This window comes from Taeniopygia guttata, chromosome 5 (genome assembly GCF_048771995.1).
Source record: "Taeniopygia guttata chromosome 5, bTaeGut7.mat, whole genome shotgun sequence".
Taxonomy (NCBI): domain Eukaryota; kingdom Metazoa; phylum Chordata; class Aves; order Passeriformes; family Estrildidae; genus Taeniopygia; species Taeniopygia guttata.
Window position 1 is genome coordinate 48036895 of NC_133030.1, and position 20245 is coordinate 48057139.

The window sequence follows — 20245 nt, forward strand, 5'->3', positions numbered from 1 at the left end:
TGTGTTACTGTCACAAATGTAGTTATAAGTTGCAGTGTAAATTTATTCTAAAAAATGTAGCTTTTAATATTTGTTTTTTCTCAAGTTTTGTTTAAGGAGTTTGTGTGAAAATTGACAGTTTATCTATTCAGAGCTGTGTTATTAAAGTTACTTTTTGTTCTACCTCTGTGAAGGTTTATCCTACTGTGAACAATGTGAGACAAAGTCTAGAAGGCTATCCTGGTAAGCAGATAAATCCCCATTTATTTCCTTTTTGTGGTCATGTCCTGCAAAATCACTTCAGTGGTTGATGTTAAGATGAAGTTCTCATCTTGCTGATAATGTGATAGAATAGGTGGCAGTAGAATCTTACTGATTTTGCTGGAGCTCTGACTCCAGCTCTCGTGTTGTGACTGAATAGATATGGTTTTGTGGGCATGGGTATGTATCATCTGTCTGTTCTGGCCATGTTCATATGTCACTGTGTAGGAAAACAACAGCTCCTGCCCTCTGCTCTTACTCCAGTTATTTAATTTTTGCAGAAAATTCAGGTTTGAGTGTGTCAGGTTCTCCTTCTGTTTTGATTGCAGTATGAGTCTGCACATCAGATACAATGGAGGCTAAGGTGTTATTAGTCCTTTTTTTTAATGTTGTAATATACAACTGTTCTGATCATTATTCCCATGTTTATTTGCATTAAGTGATATTTGTAAAAGCATAGCTCCAGCCAACCTGAAATAGAAATGGGTACTGTAGTATTCTGATGCAGGGAAGCTTCTGTTACTCAAAAACAAGTCTTCAAAAGGTCAAGGCAATTGGAAGAGATTAATGAGTACTGAAAGAAAGGAATTCTTTCCTGTCTGTAGGAAGGGGACCCACAGATCTGCCAGCCTCACCTTGATCTCTTGGGAAAGAGAACAAGTAATCTTGGAAATACTTCCAAACATATGGTGGAAAAAAGGTGACTCAGAGTAGTCAGCATAGATTTTTTTAAAGAGAAATTATGCCTAATTAACCTGATGTCCATCTATGATAAGTGGCTTGATGAGTGAGTGAATGCCCCTAGATGTTTAGCTTATCTTTGTCTTTAAACACTGTCTTCTCTAACATCTGTAGAATGATGTGATTAAGTACAGGCTGAATGAGTGGAAAGTGGAGCAAATTGGAAACTGGCTGAGCTGCCAGCCTCAGAGGCTGTGAGCACTGGCATAAAGGCCAGCAGGAGGTCAGCCACTAGTGGTGGCATGTGCCAAGCACTGGGTGCTGGGGTGGTTTGTTAATGTCTTCATCAGTGACCTGGATGGTGGAACAGAGTGCACCTTAGGGAGTTTCCAAATAATGCAGACTGGGGAGGAGTGGTTGATGTATTGGATGATTGTGCAGTCAGTCAGAGGAGCTGTGCAGGCTGGAGAAATGAGCAGACAGCAGCCTCTTGCAGTGCAGCCTTGGGCAGTGCAAGGTACTGAGCTGGGGCAAAAGTAACCCTAGGCATGAGTGAACGCTGGGGGTTCACCACAGGTGAACAGCTTTGCAGAAAAAGACCAGGAAGTGCTGATGGTCTTCCAAGCTGAAGATGAACCAGCAATGCACCCTTGTAGCAAGAAGGCCAGCAGAATCCTGGGCTGTGTTAGGAAGTACATTGCCAGGAAGTGATCTATCCTCTCTATTTGGAACTGGTGAGACCACTTCTGGAGTGCTGTGTCTAGTTGTTGACTTCACAATACAATACAGATATGTGCATACTGAACCAAAGTACTGCAGAAAGCCAGAAAGATGAATAAGGGATTGGAGCCCTCCCCTCTATCATAGGGGAGGCTGAGGCAGCTGGATAATTCTTGGAACTTAGAGAAGAATGCTTTCCTGGGAAATCTTATCAGTGTATATAAATATAAATTATGGGAAGATGGAAAGTAGAGGCAGATGGTATGCATGGTGACCAGGGAAAGAACAAAAGGCAATGTATGTGCATGGGAATCTCCTGCATTTCAATTTATCCTTATAGCAGTATTGTTTTCTGATGTTTAAATGGAATAGGTTGCTCATAGAGGCTGTAGAGTCTCTGTTTTTGAACATACTCAAAACCTGACAGGACACTCTACTGAGCAGTGTTCTCTGTTCACCCTGCTTTGAGTGTGGAGTTACTCTAGATGATCTCCAGAGGGTCCTTTCAACTTCAGCAATTCAGGAATTCTTTGGCTTTGCTGAATCATTAAAAGTGTTCCTGTTCCAAGCTGGATACCTATACTCCTATGCACAAGAGTAGCTTGTGAATTCTAGCAGCTGGTGGATTTTGAACATGGAGCTAGCCTGAATGTTTTCAGAAGTTTTTGTCTTTCCTCTGGTTAGTGTTTGGACATATGTAGAAATTTTCCATTCCTAGGCGACTGATTCTCTGTGACATTAAAGCCATGAGAGAACTGTTTCTTCTGGGAAGTCTCCATGGCATGTCAAGAGAGATTCTTCTCCCTAAGAGAACTGAAGAAAGACTATTTTAGAGGTGTTAAACTGACTGAAAGTCAGGAGTCTTGCCTTTTTATGTTGTCAGTGGGAAAGAAAAGAGGGTATGGGGGAAGGAGAGGTGTTCTGAAGGCTTATTCTGATTTCTTATTATTTTTCTTTTAATTCTGTTAATGAAGTTTTCTTTATACCCTTTAAAGTTTGAGCCTGCTTTGCTCTCTTCCTAGTCTTTACCTCACAGCAGAAAATGAGTAAATAATGCTAGTGGGTGAGACCCCTCCACTTGGTGAATTACACGACTCTGTGTTTGTGCAATTAACAGTTCTGTAGACTCCTGCAGTTAGTGCATTGCTGAGAGTAGTAAAGCTTTTGTAATGAGTTATTTTGGTTTCTTCTAGGATATGTTGAATATGCATCATGGCTTTGTGTCATGTTTTTTACTACACTACACGAATATAATTAGTAGCTGGTTCTTCTTAAATCCATTTCAAGGAATCACAAGGTGCATTAGCCAAAGGCCAAATCAATACAAATACAATTTCGTCATAGAAGCTGTTTTTAAAATAACATTGTTTGGGATTTGGAAGGCTTTTTCTTTCTTCTGAAAGCTGCTTGGTTTATTTCCTCTAGTTTGTATGGGTAGTGCTTCCAATCTGTTGATATAAAGTAGTATCATATAAAAAAACTACCCATAGTTCTCCCTGTATACAGTTTCTGACTTTTCTTAGTGTAAATGTGCTGTTGTGGTGTTTAGGAACTTGCTAAATTATAAGAATGGAAAGAACTCCAACAAGTATATACCATTTTATACTACTGGAGCACTTAACAATTTCCTGAAAATAACTTATGGAATTAGGAGAGATAGCTTAATCTCAAAGATGCTTGCTGCTTTTAGAATGTCTTTCAAAAAAATAAATGTACATGTTCTATTTCTTTCCTTAAGCTGGTGGCTCACTTCCGTACAGTATACAGACAGCACAGAAACAGCTGTGGTTGCATTCCTATTTTCAGTAAGTAGAACTCAATTCTTTGGGCTTTTTAAATTTCAGACCGTATGTTTAAAGTTATAGTGCTGTAATGTTTGAGTGTTAAAAACAATTAAGTGGAAATGGTTACAAGTATGGTATCTCCTAAACTCCTTAAAATAAAGGCCTTTAGTTCTGTATCAGCTAGTCTTATCTTCAACAGTTGGTAGAAAGCATACTGTTTACCTTTAAAAAAATTATGGGACAATGTTGCTACTGGATTTAGTTTTCTGTAAACTTTTATATAATGTTTCCTTCTCTGAACAGGAATAATGTTAGTCCTTTTTTTTCAACTTCCAGTTGTATTTCACTTTCCCTGCATGTGCCTCTGTGTTAATGGAATTTCAACTGAGCCACAACAGGACTAGGAAGGCTTTTTTTGGAGGTTGCTTTTTTTTTCTTCTTAGTACAGCAGTCCTGCTGCAAAAATTCTCAGTCCCTTGTGGCAATATCTTTTGTTAAAGATGCCTGACATTTTCTATTAAGAATTTCTATTTCCATATGCTATTAGTTGTGCCAAATTCTAACAGTCTGACACATTCCATGCCAGATATCTCCCTCGGGCTGAATCGTTAAAAACTTACGCATGTTTAGAGAACAATGGGAAAAGTTGTTTTGCAAAGATAAAAAAAAAATTAATGGAACTTGTAACCTCTTACAAGACCACAACTTCCCATTCCTTTCATCAGAAAATTTTAACTCTTCTGGACAGAAGTTGCTCTGGTAAGAAAATTTACTAAGTAAGATTCTGTTCAGTTGGGTATATATTCAGGAGACCGAAATAGAATTTGCTAGTGGCAGAGAGCATCCTCCATTCCAGAGTGGAGGTGATTGCTGTTGTGAACCTTGCTGGTCAATATCTAAGGAATGGAACTCAGGCAGAAAGCATGTGAAGCTTTGTCTCCCACCTTTAAACTGTGTCTTCTGAGCACATTAAGCAAAGGAAGAAAGCCGCAATCAACTTGAAGCTTTCAGATTTTTCAGTCATGATTCAAAAAGTAAAAAAAAAAAAAAAAAAAAGAAAAAATCTGGGGGTGTTTGTGCAGTCTTAATTTGGTTCTGTAGTCATACCTCATGAGAATCTTACTAGAAAAAAGCTGTAACCTTTTTTCAGTTAGTCTCTGATTTAGTACACAGAATGTTACTTAATAATGATATAATTCATTTATTTATTCATTTTCAATGAGAAAATGCCCATGTACCTGTCTCCTTGGACATACAGGGGCCTGTTCGGGCAGGAAGAGGGCTGTTTCAAGTTCATCTCTGGAACTGGCTACAGATGGCAGTGGCCCTGCATAATTGCTCTGTAGTGACTACCCAGATGCAGGCTCTTACCCTGCAATAATGCAGGACAGCAGCCCTTGAGGAGAGCCTGTGTGTAAATTCTCACCATAGGGCCTGAGAAGATTGCAGCTTTTTATCTGTAGAACCTGGGGCACACAGAAAACAGCAGGTTTCAATGGATGTAAATATAAGATGAGCTGTTTGAAAGACTTATTTTTATAATGCAAATCTTTGGGCAGTGGAGGGATTAGAGGAATTTAGAAAATTTTCCTTCAAACTGGAAAATAGTATGAAACCAGCAGGAGACTAGGGATTCTACCAAAGCTGCAAGGAAATAAACCCCAAATCTTTTATGCTTACAAGTAAAGGAAAATGAATAACTCCTTTTTGCAAGTAGGGAGAAATTAATGGAGTTGGAAGATGGTGTCCTGCAGCCTCTCAACTGATGAGGCAGGATGTCTGCCCCAGACATGTAACTTTTTATAATGTCTGTGGGCTGTTTTTCTCTCTTCTGCCAGTTGGGTGTGTTTAACCTATAATACAGCTCAGAACTTTAATTTTTCAAAAAACTAGTGTGACTAAACTTAATATTGCTTTTACTTTTCTGATTGTAGCAAATGATGACTAGAGTGCTTTGTTAGATTAGCTACTGTGTAAACAGAGTAATTTGCAGAGTTTTCTCTCTGGTGTTGCTTTTTTTCCCCCTTTCAGAATTAGTAATTTATGAGGACACATTTGCAATTATTAATAATTTTTGTTAATTGCTGCTTTCAAAACATTTGATCAGCTTTAATAGTATTGTATTTTAATGTTCCTTTTAGTTGATCTGCTTTTAATATAGTGTGCCTTATGTTTGTGCAGTTACTTTGTCAAATTTTTGATTTCAAAGAGTGGAAGAAGCTGGTTTGACAAGAATTTGTCTGACATATGCCTATGTCAATAAGGATTGTTGTATTAGAGCTTTGCATGTTCTTTAGATTTATAAAGTTTTGAATAAGTTTTGAGTTTTCTTCTCAGTGTGCAGAAGTACAGTGTTGTTCCCCTAAAACCACAAAAGATGAGAGAGAGCATCTACACAGAGATCCCAAGTGTTCTTTTAGACTGAAACTAATGGTATTAGTTGTTTTAATTCTTCTCAAGCCTTGTTGCCAGTATCTTTAAAAAATTATTTCAGTATTTGAAGTAAGACAATTAAATACTGAAAGAGGTGATATTGTAGAAAATTAGTTATTCCTGTTTATGAATTGGATATGTCTGTACAGTTAAATTTCTTGGACTTTGTGATGGCTTAGTCCTGGCCTGCAGCTTAGTACCACAAAGCTACCACTTGGACTCCCCCACCCTCATAGAGGGGTAGGGGAAAGAATCCTAAGAGTACAATGGGAAAACTTGTGGGTTGAAATAAAAATAGTTTATTAATAAAGCAAAACCTACTCCTACAAGCAAAGCAAAATTAGTTGCTTTACCACACCTCATGGGCAGGCACGTGTTCAGTCATCCCCAGGGAAGTAGTGCTCTATCATGCCTAATGGTTGCTTCGGAAGATGAAAGCCATCACTCTGAATGACCCTCCCATCACCATTTCTTCCCTCAGCTTCATGTGCTGCAATATCCCTTTAGTCAGCTGTCCTGCCCGTGTCCCCTCCCAGCCTATTTGCTGGTGGGGTGGTGTGAGAGGCAGAAAAGGCTGTGTATGACAGCTGAAATATCTGTGTGTTTGTGCTGTTTCTAGCACAAATCCAAACATAGCCCCATACCAGCCAGTATGAAGAAAGTCAACTATATCCCAGCCAAAACTAGCATGCATTTTCCCCTTTTAATCCTTACATGTTTGTGCTGTCCTACTAGGGAAAATGTGTCAAAAATATATTTTCCCCTTTCTGATTTTAACTTTCTAAAACAGGAGTTTCAATCACTTTTCATGAAATCAAACTGCAGTTAGAGTACTGTAGGTGATAGATAGAAGTGGTAGTACTCTAGCTAAGGCACACTACTTATATCTTAAGATAAGGAGGCAAAAAAGGCTGTAGACTGCGATAGTATCACAGAATAACTGCAGTTAGTGGTGAGTGAAGAAGTTTGTCCTGGGTCAAAACAGTGAGGTAAATCTAAAGAAAATAAATTTTAAATTCCCAGTTCTACTATTTTTCCCTGGCTTTCATTTTTACAATTTTATTAGAGTTACCTAAATATTTTTGTCTCAGGAGCTTTAAGATGCTTGTCTAAGCTGTCAGTTGTGAGAGAAAAGCTATTAACCAGGGTGGTTGAGTCATGACTCAGCCTTACAGTTTGTATGTATGGGAAGTGTGGAGTTTGTAGGGAAACACAAGTTTAGTCAGCTAATTCTGTATCATGTGTACCTTAATCTGTCCTATAGAAACAGACTTTGATGCAGTTCGAATGAAAACATAAAGAAGTCTAGTTTGTATCAAATGTACAGAGTGTTTCAGCTCTTGCCCTTTAAGAACACAAGACCAGTTCTCAGAGGTTTTTTTTTTCCTCCGTCAGAGGAGACAAGGTTGTTAAAGTAACTAGGTCCTCACCCATTAAATACAAAGCCTCTTCATTTTAAGTGCACTGTATGTAAGTGTTAGTCCTGAAAGGCAACATAGATAAACAATTCCAGCCCTTCCAAGTCAGTCTGCTCAGGCTAAAAGAGGAACGCGGTGCACTTAAGTTTTTCGGAGGTAATTGATCTTTTTGATTTGCCTATTAGAAGAGAATTTTGAGTTAGGGAAACAGGATTGTGACAACTGAAACAAGAGTCTTCTTCAAATCTGGGGGAAGAAACGTCTCTGGGTAAAGGAAGATGTGTTACGAAGCTTTCTTCCTGAATTTGGGTGAGGATTAACAGCTGTGAACATAAAGTGCTTCTTAATGCTGTGACTACATACCTTCAGTTATGTACATATATTTACTGCTTGTTTACACTTTAGTTCTGTAACACTGATGTTGAATTAATCCAGCAATGGCTTGTTATTTTAATCTAGTTTTATTATATACACATAGATATGACCTCTATTCTCTTAAACCCTCAAATTTCTCAGTGGCTTAGAGGCACAGAAAGGGGAATAGCAGCAACAATCTACCAGTTGCTCCCAGCCTTTATGTCATGGATTATAAATTGTAATAAACTTGGGGAATTCTGTGACATTTAGTTTGGTGCCAAACTCAGTTGCTTGAAGTCATAAACATTGGTAGTCTTCAAAGAACATGTATTGTCCAGAAGGTTAGACTTAGTTCCTTGAGTGCTATCTGGAACAGAGAAGTGAAAAAAACTTGTTAGTAGAACCTGACACACTGAAGAGAATATCTCTCTGGGTTGGTTGTAAAGAATCTGACTTCTAGTAGAATTGTTAACAGTTCAGTTAAATGTAGTATTTTAAGATTTTCTCTAGGAGAAATAAGTATTGAGTGTGACAAGTATAAGTAGTGTTCCTGAAATCATGGTGCTGTCATATGGTGAGTATTTTTTAGACCCAAAAATAAAACTGTATTTGAAAATAATTCCTTTTGCTTTTCTAGCAAATGGTCAGCAGATGTCACGGGTCGAACTCATGCTATACCTCACATTAAGACATACATGAGACTCTCTCCTGACTTCCAGAAGATTGCCTGGTTCTTGGTAACAAGGTAAACATCTAACCAGTAAAGCTCTCACTGAAAAACTTGATACATGGGGTTTTTTTGTCAGCTGCAAGCCCAGGTGATTTACTTTTGTAACCTACATAGTACTTTGGTGATAGAAATTTTTGTCCACATTAAATATTTCTCCATTGCCTTGCCCCATTTGAAGCTGCAAATTGACATGATTGTCAGAAACTGTTGATAATGACACTAAAACCTTGTCTGAGTTGACTGCCAGTTTTGGGGTTCAACACCAACTAAAGTGATAGATATTTTTAAATTTGGGTTAAGTTTCTTTAAGACATGCTGTGGTTTAGTATGAATGTGCTGGTTTCTACAAAATAGGTAGAGTTTGGGTTAGCTGGTTATTTTTGGGCTGCCTACTGTAATATAACATACAAATACATAGAATTTGGAATCTGACCTTTTGTCAGATTGAGTTGCTTAGCAGTCTGCCTTGAAGTATAAGCTTTATATTTCTATTGTTTAGTTGTTAAAAAAGCCAGAAGAGGAAACAAGATTTCTTGACTTGAAGGGAGAATGTCTTGTTGTAAATGAAAAATACAGATGTTTCAGTTTTGCTAAAACTGACTTTTATGCAGCCTTATATTCTACAGATTATGATCTGTCCTTACTCTTGAATGCTCAGTTACTTTAATATTTTTTCTCTTTATATTTGTTCTCTTTAAATTTCATCACTCATTGATACTGTTGCTTGCAATAGTGTTGGTGATTAATGTGCTTTTTAAAAGGTTTTAAGTCATTTAAATGTGATGCTCACTTCATCTAATAGAGAAATTCACAGTTGCTTTATTTTCTTTTCATGTTTCTTCTGTTCCACCATTTGCTGTTACCAAACAGCATCCAGTTGAAACATAAGGTGTAAATTTTGTATTGTGCTGTAGAAGTAGGTTTTGACAACAGAATTGCATATATTTTTGACTCCCAAATTGATCTACTTTGTAGTAGATACTGATACCATGGTGCTGAATAGTGAATTGAAACAAAATCTCTTTGATAAATATTTGTTTTTATAAATAGATCCAAGAACAAAATGCTAAGACCAAAAGATACTGTTTAACACTCTGCACTAAAATGTAAAATGCAAACCCACTCTGTACTGAATGTATTGTAAGTAGTCATAACTGAGCTAGCCTTTAATCTTCTTAAGTCATCAAATTGAAGCTATTTACCAGTACCAAATTCCTTTCTGAAATGTGCAGAGAAGATTCAAAAGGCTGAATTTGTCTGGTAGATCTGTATGACAGAAATAGGCTTGTATAATTATCCACATGTGTTGTATGAATGCCTTTCTACATATTGTCTCTGTTGCTCCCACTGTGCTGTAAAAATAGCAATAAGGAATAACAATCAAGTCACTTTTTGTGAGAAGATGATTCTGATTGAATTTAAGTTCTGCTAGAAGGATATTGCTATGCTATGTTATTTAAACGTTTTCTGCATTGAAGATTGTGCCTCACTAATATGCTTTGTTTCTCTTCACAGTGCCAATCTCTCTAAAGCAGCCTGGGGAGCTCTGGAGAAAAATGGCAGCCAACTGATGATCCGTTCTTACGAACTCGGAGTTCTTTTCTTGCCTTCAGCATTTGTAAGTCCATAGTTCAAGCACAAATCCTGGCATATGAGGAAAACCTGCAAATATTTATGAATACAAGCATAACTGAATTATCTGATCAGTACTCTACTTCCAGATAAAACACTTAATAGGAAATTGAATTTGTGAGGTATTCATAGAGTCTTGTTTTCCTACACAGCAGGTATGGATTTGGTGACTTTTTTCTTCTTACTGACAGGCAAAAATGTTTTGAAATTGTAACATATACCTAAATGTTACTGGAAAGGATGAGCAAATCTTTTCTCTTGTGCTTTTTAAAACTAGGCTGTGAGTACATGTTCACATTGAAGTAAAGTGTGTGTGCGTGTTGTAACTTGAGAAATGATTCCTAATGTTGCACCAGTTGCTCGTTCTTGCTCGTTCTCTGAAATCCATTTGCAGTCATGTGATTGTCTCTTGATATCAAGTTCTTTATTGATCTGCACTTGCTGGTTTTTAGCCCTCTATGAAATCCTGTGGCAGAAAGTACTTAAAAGTACTTAAAAGAAAAAAGCTTCCCTTCTTTGTTTAGGTTGGGCTTTGTCTCTTACCTGATGGGGGGAGATGCAAGTTTTTTGTTATGTGGCTGATTCTTCCTCCTCTCTGATGAGCTGACAGTACCAAAATGTTCTCAACAGCAGTTAGTCTATGATCACAAACCATTTAAACTTCTTCCTGTGTGAAATTTCTTCTTTCCAGGGAAGAATCTGCAAATTTCTCTGAAAAAGTATTTGTATGCTAAAAGTCCTTAGAAATATTTTGCTGATAAAGAGTATTTATTTCCTAGATAATGTTCACAGATGATCACATAATGTTCTGTCATTTCTGCTCATTAGTAATGTAGTCCCAAATGAATATTTACTAATATGATATTGTAAAAATGTTTGCCTACCATAACTGGATAATTGGAGTCTCCTGAGATTGCATATTAAGATTGATGATTTCTGCCTGCAGCTGAAGAATTCCTGTATCTCACTCTTGACATTTATAATGAGTTTGCATAGTAGTGAGGTCTCTGATATCATGAACCTTAGAGATGTTTTTCTTCAGCATGGTTTATGTGGAAGAAAATGTGTTTATCAGAGAGTGAAACAAGAAAAATCCCACAGCTTCTTAGAGTAGGAAGCATTGTTTTTTATATCAATGAGCTCTAAAAAAAGGAAACATCATTTGTGTAAACAACTATTAATAACTGAATAGTGAAGCACTGGGCAAAGAAAGTTGTGCAAAAATTTGACTTTTAACAGCAAATGATCTGAAAGGGACAAATTAATGTTCTTGGAAGTTGGGTACTCCAACTTCCAGTTGGCTATCTCTGGGTGTTGCCAGGCAAAGAATTTATGGTACTGGTCTATTTGTACCTAGTAAATGATGGGTTTTGTATAAACATAACTGACCACCAGATGACACAGTCATGTAACATAATAACTTTCTCAGCGTGTCTCTGTGGGAGAGGAGCTCCAGCCCTCTGATCTTTGTGGCCATTCTGTGGGCTTGTTGTAACACATCCATGCTGGGGGCCCCAGAGGTGGATGCAGCACTGCGGGTGAGGTCTCATCAGAGCAGAGCAGAGGAACAGAATCCCATCCCTGCCCTGCTGGCCACTGCTTTGGATGCAGCCCCAGGACACATTTGACTTTCTGGGCTGCAGGTGCACATTGCCAGATCATGTCTGGCCTGTATCCCAAGTCCTCCTCCACAGGGCTGCTCTCAGTGACTTCTGTCAGTCTATGCTCCTGGCTGGGGTTGCCCTGACCCAGGTACAGCACCTCGCTCTTGGTTTTGTTGAAGCTAATGAGGTTCTTGTGGGCCCATTTCTTGAGCCTGTCCAGCTTCCTGTGGATGGCATTCCATTGTCAACTGCATCATTCAGCTTGGTGTCAAGACAGGTTTGCTGAGAGAGCACTCAGTCCTGCTGTCTCTGTTATTGGTGAAAGTGCTGAAGAGCACCAGTCCCAAGACAGTACAGAGGGACATCACTAGTCACCAGCCTCCACCTGGATACAGAACCATTGACTACAACTTTCTGGCTGTCTTCATTCCCTTAGTTGTACTGGCATCAGTGCTGAGTGGATTCTTTATCCTTTGAACCAGCTCAGACTGACCAGAACAAAACAGGACAGGTTTCCAAAGTCATTCCATGAACCAGCTCAACATGATCAGGTGAGGGCTAATGCAGGGAAGAAGTACGAAGGACAAATTCAAGGGACAGGAAGGTGAGTGAGGAAATCATATTGAGGTACCTTTCTTTCAGCCTGGCTCTGGAACCAGAGTTTATGGAGAATGATGGTACATGAAGTTTTGGATAGAAAATAGGAATAAATGGCAAGGATCTGGGTAAGAAAACATGATGTGCTGTATTAAGTAGAGCCAAGCTTCCACATCTTTCCCTTTTTGTTATTCTGGGTGCTTCAAAATAGCCATTGTTGGGGGACTGGAAGGCTTTATTTTATCATATCAAAGGAACATCTCAAAACTCAGTGGTCAAAAGCAGACGCTTGTGGGAAAGTATAATGGCCAGGTATTTAAGTAGTAGTTTGTCTCTGAATATTTCATGATTTGGAGGCCTATTCTGTGAGTGTCTCTTGTCTGCTCTTAAATGTCTGTAGGCTTTTGGCAGTCACAGTCTGCTCTGGCTGAGTTCCACAATGTAATAATGTCACATGAAGCACTTCTGAAAGTTAATCATTTGACGGTTTTTTCTTCTTGCACTGAAAGATGCAAGAACCGTGTGATTCCTAATCATCCTTTTCATATCTCTCTTTCCAGACACCTTTGTCTTTGTCTAGACTGAAGAGTTCTTATCCTGCTCAGCTGTTCCTAGGGGGGAGATTTTTTGATCACTTTGAATTCTTTTCTCAATTTTTTTCCTTCTGTATCATTTGAGTTGGGAGAGTCATAAGTAGAGGGACAAAAGTTGTATTTAAAATGCAAGTATGATTCTAGAGAAACAGATACAGATATAAAACTATTAGACAATGATGTTCTCGGGTCTCCTGGCTGGGTCTGTTTGTCCTGCTGTATTTTTACAAAGTGGTGTGTAACAGGTTAGCTAACTATGGTGTGAGTACAATGCTTTCTCTCTACAGCTCTCACCTCTTTTTTTTTGAATTATAGAAAGCTCCTATGCTTTTAGATGGCTGTACTAAAACCTGTCACTGTGCACAAGATAGTCTTATGTTTGAGTTTCAGACCTCTCAGAGCACAACTTAATTGAAGCTTATTTAAAACTTGCAAGAATATGTAACAGTACATATTTTGGGAGAGAATATTTAGCTGGTTTTCTCCCAGTTTCCTACATACTGACAATTAATTGTGAAGACTGGCAACCAGAAGAGAACGAGTCACCTGATTATCATATGGGTGTGATATCCCATGGTGTATGTGGGTGCAAAGCAGGGAGAGACACTGCAGTTGCTTTTCTTGTTTCACTGAGAAGTGCCTGCAGAGACTCTTGGTAACAAGGAGATAGTCAGACAGATACTGATACTGGGCTTATGTGCATGCAGTCATCTGATACTCAAGTTGCACTGCTTAGCTTATGAATTTCTTATGCATATGCCCTGCAGTTAACTGCATAAAGATGCTTCTTTGATAAATTAGTGTGCTTGTCACAGTGGCTCAGTGTTGTTTTAGAATGCTATGTGGCAGAGTAGTTTTAAGTGAAGGTAACAGAGAACTGGTAATAGACTAAAATTTTTAGAAACAGAAATGCTTGTTTACAACTAAAGTTATGCAAAGTATAAACTACATTAAGTGCTTTGAAACATAACTGAGCTTTCCTAGGCCTTGAGGGACTCGCCATGCTCTTACTATCAGAATGCTGATTTAATGCTGCCAGTTTCTGATAGTTCTGTTTCTTTAGGTGGTTTCATGCAGTATTATCACAAAGTTCACGACATGTACTCTTGCAGAAGTTAAGACATAGCATCATAGAATCACAGAATCATTTAGGCTGGAAAAAGACCTTTAAAATCATATAATCCAACCATTAAAATATCACTGGCATTGATGGAAGTTGAATCAATGTTGTAGAAGAGATTGGAGCCTTAATCCAGCACCTGGGACTACTTGGCCACACTACCCTGGTGTATTTGCATAGCACACACTTAATGTCACTTATCTTAAGAACTCCTCTAGCCTTGCAGTTTTGTGCCTTCTATTTTCTGCTGAATACAAATTTGGAAGTGGATCGTTCCTCACTTGCTATCAGCTGACTGCCAGTTTTTTGTCTTTTTTAACAAATGCTTCCAGAATTATGCTTTGAGGCTGGGTCTTGGCCTCATGTGCTAATACAGACTCTCAGAAATATGTTGAATGGTTGTTCCCAATATAGCAGCAGCTGTTATCATTTACAGTTTCAGTGTTCAGGGAAAAATCAGCTGATGCTGGCATTAGATCACAAGCTTCTATTGAGTAAAGAATAATGTTTAAAAGAAAGATTGTCCTGTGTTTGAACTACATTTCCCTTTCCATCTCCATTTCTATTTCTCACCTCCTACATCTACACTCTCTCTTTTTCAACTTGCTGTTTCAGCTGCTGGGGATTCCTTTCCAGAGGCTATGATAAAGTGCATTTTTAACAGGTAAAACATACAGTGAGAAGGCAATGACCAAAAAGCATGGAGTTCTGGGAAACATGTTCCAGTAATTATTTTGTTTGAAAAATCTTGGAAGTGACTAATGGAAAGCCTTTTAAGTAAATAGTTCTTCCTCACAGCTTCTGTGTCTGATAAGATGCTAAGATAAATTGAGCTTGACCTGTAAAACAGTATAAAAATTTGTGAAATACTTAAATCTTTCTAGATGTTTGTTGAATATAGTACTGGCTCAGTCAGCTTTTAGAAATAAAAGCTCAGAGAAATATAATAGATGCTATTAAACTGAAAACCTACCCATAATTGCTTACCTAGTGCTATCAAATCCTGCAATTATATCTAGATAATCAAACTCGGACAACTAACAATTTTAGATTCTGAAGTGCTGTATTTGATGTTGAATACTCACTGGAGTGAAGTACTGTTTTGTAGTTGACTCTGGGTCTGGGTGTATGAACTGAATCTGGATTAGAGATCAGCCAGGCATTATGCATGTGATGCATGTGAACTGCTTAAATTTTTGCTGCGTTCAAATAACTGAGCCCGGCACCTTCAGTCATAGCTCAACTTAGAGCAGAACCAAAATCAAGTCAATTAAACTCTTTGACTGTAACACCAACTTCCAAGGCAGTGTAGTACCACTTTCTTCTTTGGTTTCTCTAGTTTTAGATTAAGTCTTTCATCCCATGTAAAATGGAGTGGGAGTGGGAAAGTTAATACAGTGTAAGTAAACCAAGATTTAGTATGTAGACTTCAAGATGTTAAGCCTTGTTTTAAGTGTTCACAGAACTGCCACAAGGTTTTAAAATTCCAGTGTTAAAGACGCCCAGACACATACTTTCCAAGCCAAGAAACTTTGGGTTTGTGACTGTGAGCTTCTTTAAAAAAGAAAAATCTTTTGGTACAGTTGGATAAAGCTCTCTTTGGAATAATTGCACCCAGTGCTGGGGAAGGATTTTGCTTTGTGTTCTGCTGGCCAGATGAGTGTGGCCAGCATAGAGTTTTTGTGCATCCTTAATTCTTTGCTGCCAAAACTAGCAAGTTTTTAAATAGTTTTGCCAAAGAGGACTATTTTTCTGTTTACTGGCATTGGAAACAATTAATCCCATAATCATCCAGTGGGATAATCAGTTGTCTCCTGTTAAAAGTTACTTCGGTAGGATCAAAATGATGTAATGGTATCAGTCTGAATTCCCACTTCAATAGCACTAGCAATTCTTACCTTTATCTTATGTGATTTTTTTTTTTTTTTTTAATAGCCTGCAGTCTGCTTTGTGTTTGGGGCAAAAAAATGCTCAAAAACTGGGAGTATTTTAAAAGCTGTTAAACTTCCTTTTCTCATTCTTCCCAATGACTGCTTTTTCAGTATATTATGCTAACAAGTAGAAGCCATATCAGCACCTAAAGTTTTATAAGTACAAAAATATGCTTTCCCAATTGAGATATGTATTTATGAACATTTCAAAGTGTATTGCTGGAAGCAGCAGTCAAAGAGCAAATTAAAGCTGCTGAGGGAACAATTCTGAAAGACTAGAATATGGCTGAGGAATATTTACAAGTCAGACAAAATTATTTTATGCAAGATCCTGCTGGTTTGTTTTTTTGGAAACAGCAATGAGAGCTGTTAGCATTCAGGAAATGTTCAAAACAGTCAAAGTGTGTGACATACTTCAATTTCTGTGTGAATCTCCTCAGAGAGCCTTGTTAAAGAATGTATTCCACAAACTAGACACTTACTCCAGGGTGTTCTGAGGAAAAGCAAATGTCTTTTTCTTAGGTGAGTATTTCCTGAATGGAGGATCTCTATAGGTTAAATTCTGACGGACAAATAAAACAATTTTGGGATGAACTGGTAGAGTCAAGCAGCATTGGGGGACAGCATCAGAGTCTTTCAGAGGAAAGGGAAATATAATTGCTGAGTACTGAGGAATAAGAAGACAGAGAAAAGTGAAGTTGTAGAACAAGAGAAGGAAGCAAAATGCCTGAAAAGAAAAATGCTGAAGAAATAACAACGCATGGAGTGTAGAAGAAATTAAGTAGAAACAAAAATACTGCTAGGTTGAAGAAAACAATGGATAACAGAGGAAAAAAACAGATGAAAAATGTCTTTACTTTGTAGGTAGAGGCTGAAGTAGGTTGTGTTTTACACTGTGCTTTGTGATAGTAAGGGTTTCACAAATGTCAGATGGTGCCAGGCAGCAGCTTTGTAATTTTGGTGCTGTCCATCAGGCATATGAAGTTTGTTGTAGCATAAAAACCATCTCACAGGATGTCTGGGCAATCAAATGTCACACATGTCACATATATGCTGACAATTTAAATGCCATCTTGTGAGTAATATCTAGGAATACACACCACCCAGACCCTCCTACCAATCGCAGCCTGACTGCCGTGAGTTATGAAAAAAATCTCTTGGCACCACCATCACTTACACAGTTCCTGTTGTTTGTGAGCTGTAGAATCCCTGGCATATTTCGTGTTCTTTCCACTACAAACAGAAGTATGGGTTTTGCATTTTTACATGACATTTCTACCAATTCCTGAGTAATTCAAATTCATTGGAAGTAAGGCTATAAAACTTGATTGTTGCATTTTGTGTAAGTAATTATGATTTTTTTCCAGTCATTTTCAAACCCTTAGATGTTTATGAGCTTTTAAAAATAATCTTGCATATTAACCTTGGTCAGTTTTGAACATATTATTGTTACCTCACGCCTAAGCTCCATAAAATGCTGTAACCTGGTTTTAATGCAGATTTATCAAAATATCTGACTGAAATGGTATAAGAAAGGGAAGTTCAAACTGGATTTTCTTTCACACAGTGCTTTAGCATGGACCTTGTTTGTTTGTTTCCTCTGTTCTTTCATTTAAAGGGCAGTGGCTTTTGCCTAGTCTTTGAAATAATATATAATGTTTCTTACATTGTAACCTATAGTTTGCTCTTACTTTGGGTCATGAGCCAAAAGATGCATCTATATTCTAAAGGAGATTCTTGAACGGACTTGCTCGAACTGCTGTCTGACATTGTCTTTGGCAGCTCTGCTTTTTGTAGGTTACTATTCTTCTTGAATATTAAAGAAAAAGGCACCAGGCTACATTGATTCCCATACTTTGGTCATGTGGATGTTGCTGTCTCCAACTTAAAATGATAGCATGTGATGGTGTGAAACTCCAGTGAAGAAAGACTTGCAGTATTGTGTATAGAGGGACTCTCCATTCAGAGACAGTGTGTGTTTGAATACCATGGGATGTTTTGGTAATTAGGATGCTTGCTATCACAAAACAATAATGCTGTGAAACTCAGACTGGTGGACCGTAGAGTTTGAATAAAGTGTAATTCAGTAACTGGACATGAGCTGGTCATGTGCACACTCACAGTCCAGAGAGCCGCTTGTGTCCTGGGCTGCATCCAAAGCAGCCGGCAGCAGGGGAGGGACGGAGGGAGGGGATTCTGCCTCTCTGTTCTGATGAGACCCCCACCAGCAGTGCTGCACACACTTCTGGGGTCCCAGCACAGGAAGGACCTGTTAGACTGAGTCCAGAGAGCAGATACAGAAATGGTCAGAGCTGGAGCACCTCTCCTATGGGGAAAGACAGAGCTTGGGGTTCTTCAGCCTGGAGAAGAGAAAGCTCCAAGAAAACTTTATTACAGCTTTTTAGTACCTAAAGGGGGCTTATTAGAGAGGTGGGGACAGACTTTTTAATAGGAACTTCAGAGACAGGGCAAGGGGAAGTGATTCTGAACTAGAAGAGGGTATATTTAGACTAGATCTAAGGAAGAAATTCTTCACTGTGAGGGTAGTGGAACATTGGCGCAGGTTGCCCTGAGAGGTGGTAGATACCCCATCCCTGGGAACATTCAGGATCAGGTTGGACAGGGCTCTGAGCAACCTGCTACTAGTGTCCCTGCCCAGTGTACAGGGATTGAACTAGATGACCCTTGAAGATCTCTTCCAACCCAAACTATTCCATGATTTTAGAAAGAAAAGTAGTGGTCAGTAATATCTTATAAATAAATAAACTTGATAGCCTTTAAATTTCTAGTCTGTTCTAATCAAACTGTACTTGATTGACAGTAAGCTACTTCAAATCTCAGAACTAAGAGATTTTGCTTTTGTGTAACTTGCTACAGTTGGGCTCCAATTTCTATGGAGAAGTAGTTAAGCAATAACACCTGCCCAAGTTACTTGCATCACTTTATATCTGTCTACCTTTGTACTGTACTGCATTTTTTCTCTTTGTAGTCCTTAACCTTGTTTGACAGTAATGCTGTCATTCTAATGTAAGTGTAGTCTTTGAAGCTTTTGTGCAAGCAGTTTCAAACCTTCATTAATTTTTTTTGTCTGGATGATGTTACCCAGCATGTCTGAAAAGCACAGATTTGAAGACTTACTTCTATAACACAACGTGATTTCTAGTTTAGTCCATGAAACATACTGAGCATCCAATTAATGTGGTCAGAATGAAACCTAAGCAACAAAGAGAAATTTTTAGAAGCTTTTCACTTTAGTTAAATATTAAACACTGAAGGAGTTCACCTAGTGAACATGGAAATAAATTGGTGTACATGTATATTCTGCCTGCGAAGGTTGAATATATCCAATATGGACCCACATGGCCAAGCCAATGGATGTAATAAAAAGAGAAGAGCTGAAATAGTAGAAGTAAAAAAAGCTGCGTTTTTAAGACATGAAGGTGCTTCATGAAGTATCTAATCTCAGTAGAGGAGGCAGAAAATTTTGTTCATTAAAGTAGCTCACTGAGAAAGCATCAATTGTAGATTCAGTTAGTCTTTTTCCCCAGAAACTAATGAATCTTTTCTTCTATATGTTTCCCTTCTTTCATAGGGATTGGACAAAGGTTACTTTCATGTAGGAAGGGGAAAGCTTCCAGACAGGAAAGATTCAGCAACATATTTTCCTGTACCTTATGACCTCCCACCAGAACAGTATGGAAGCAAAGGTAGGATGTGACTTCAGAAGAAAAGTAGGCGTGTATTCTACATGGAGCAAACTAATTGAGTAACTCTGAGTCAGATGAATACTGCCGTGTTCCAAAGATTTCTTTTAACTTTTCTGTGGTGTGATTGTATGCCATTTGGTATCAGTTCCATGTTCTGCTTGTGACTTCAAAGAAAGTAACTAATTATAAGGCTCTTTCTTCTAATATTTTTCTTTATTGTTTTAAGTTTTGGATCAATAACTTCTATGCTAGTTTTTATTCCTCTTTTGTGATTCTTATATGCATTAAGAAAATAGATATTCTTTATAAAACAAAATGTTTTTTTGCAGAACTAATAGGGGAAAGTGTTGAAAAGGGAATGTTTTGAAGAGAGCAGGCATGAGCTAAAAACAGTCCTCTGGAAATGGAATGTGAAAGAAATACAGTAGTGCAAATGTGAAAGTATTGCTGTAAATCAGAAGAGAAGAGTTGCTTTTGCTCTGTTCTATATTTCATAGGTTATATTTCATAACACTTGAAGTGTACAAAATCTCAACTGTCTCAGTTTTTGAGATCATCTCTAGAACATGCAAATCAGGAAAGTGATAAGAGTGCAGATGTGGGGTAATAGCTGAAAAATATAAAAATATATTGAGGATAATGTTGAGGTGCAATCGGCAATATTTCGGAAGAGTACGTTTTTGGTCTTTTTCCTTAAA

General features: G+C 38.0%; 1 protein-coding gene across 1 annotated transcript in view; it reads left to right on the top strand.

Annotated features, from left to right (window-relative positions):
* TDP1 (tyrosyl-DNA phosphodiesterase 1) overlaps positions 1–20245 on the top strand; it is a 44252-nt gene that overhangs the window by 16265 nt on the left and 7742 nt on the right. The window contains exons 11-15 of the mRNA XM_012574042.5: positions 174–222; positions 3380–3446; positions 8271–8378; positions 9879–9981; positions 19433–19547. Coding sequence (XP_012429496.5) covers positions 174–222; positions 3380–3446; positions 8271–8378; positions 9879–9981; positions 19433–19547 — 442 coding nt within the window. The remainder of the gene's footprint in view (positions 1–173; positions 223–3379; positions 3447–8270; positions 8379–9878; positions 9982–19432; positions 19548–20245) is intronic.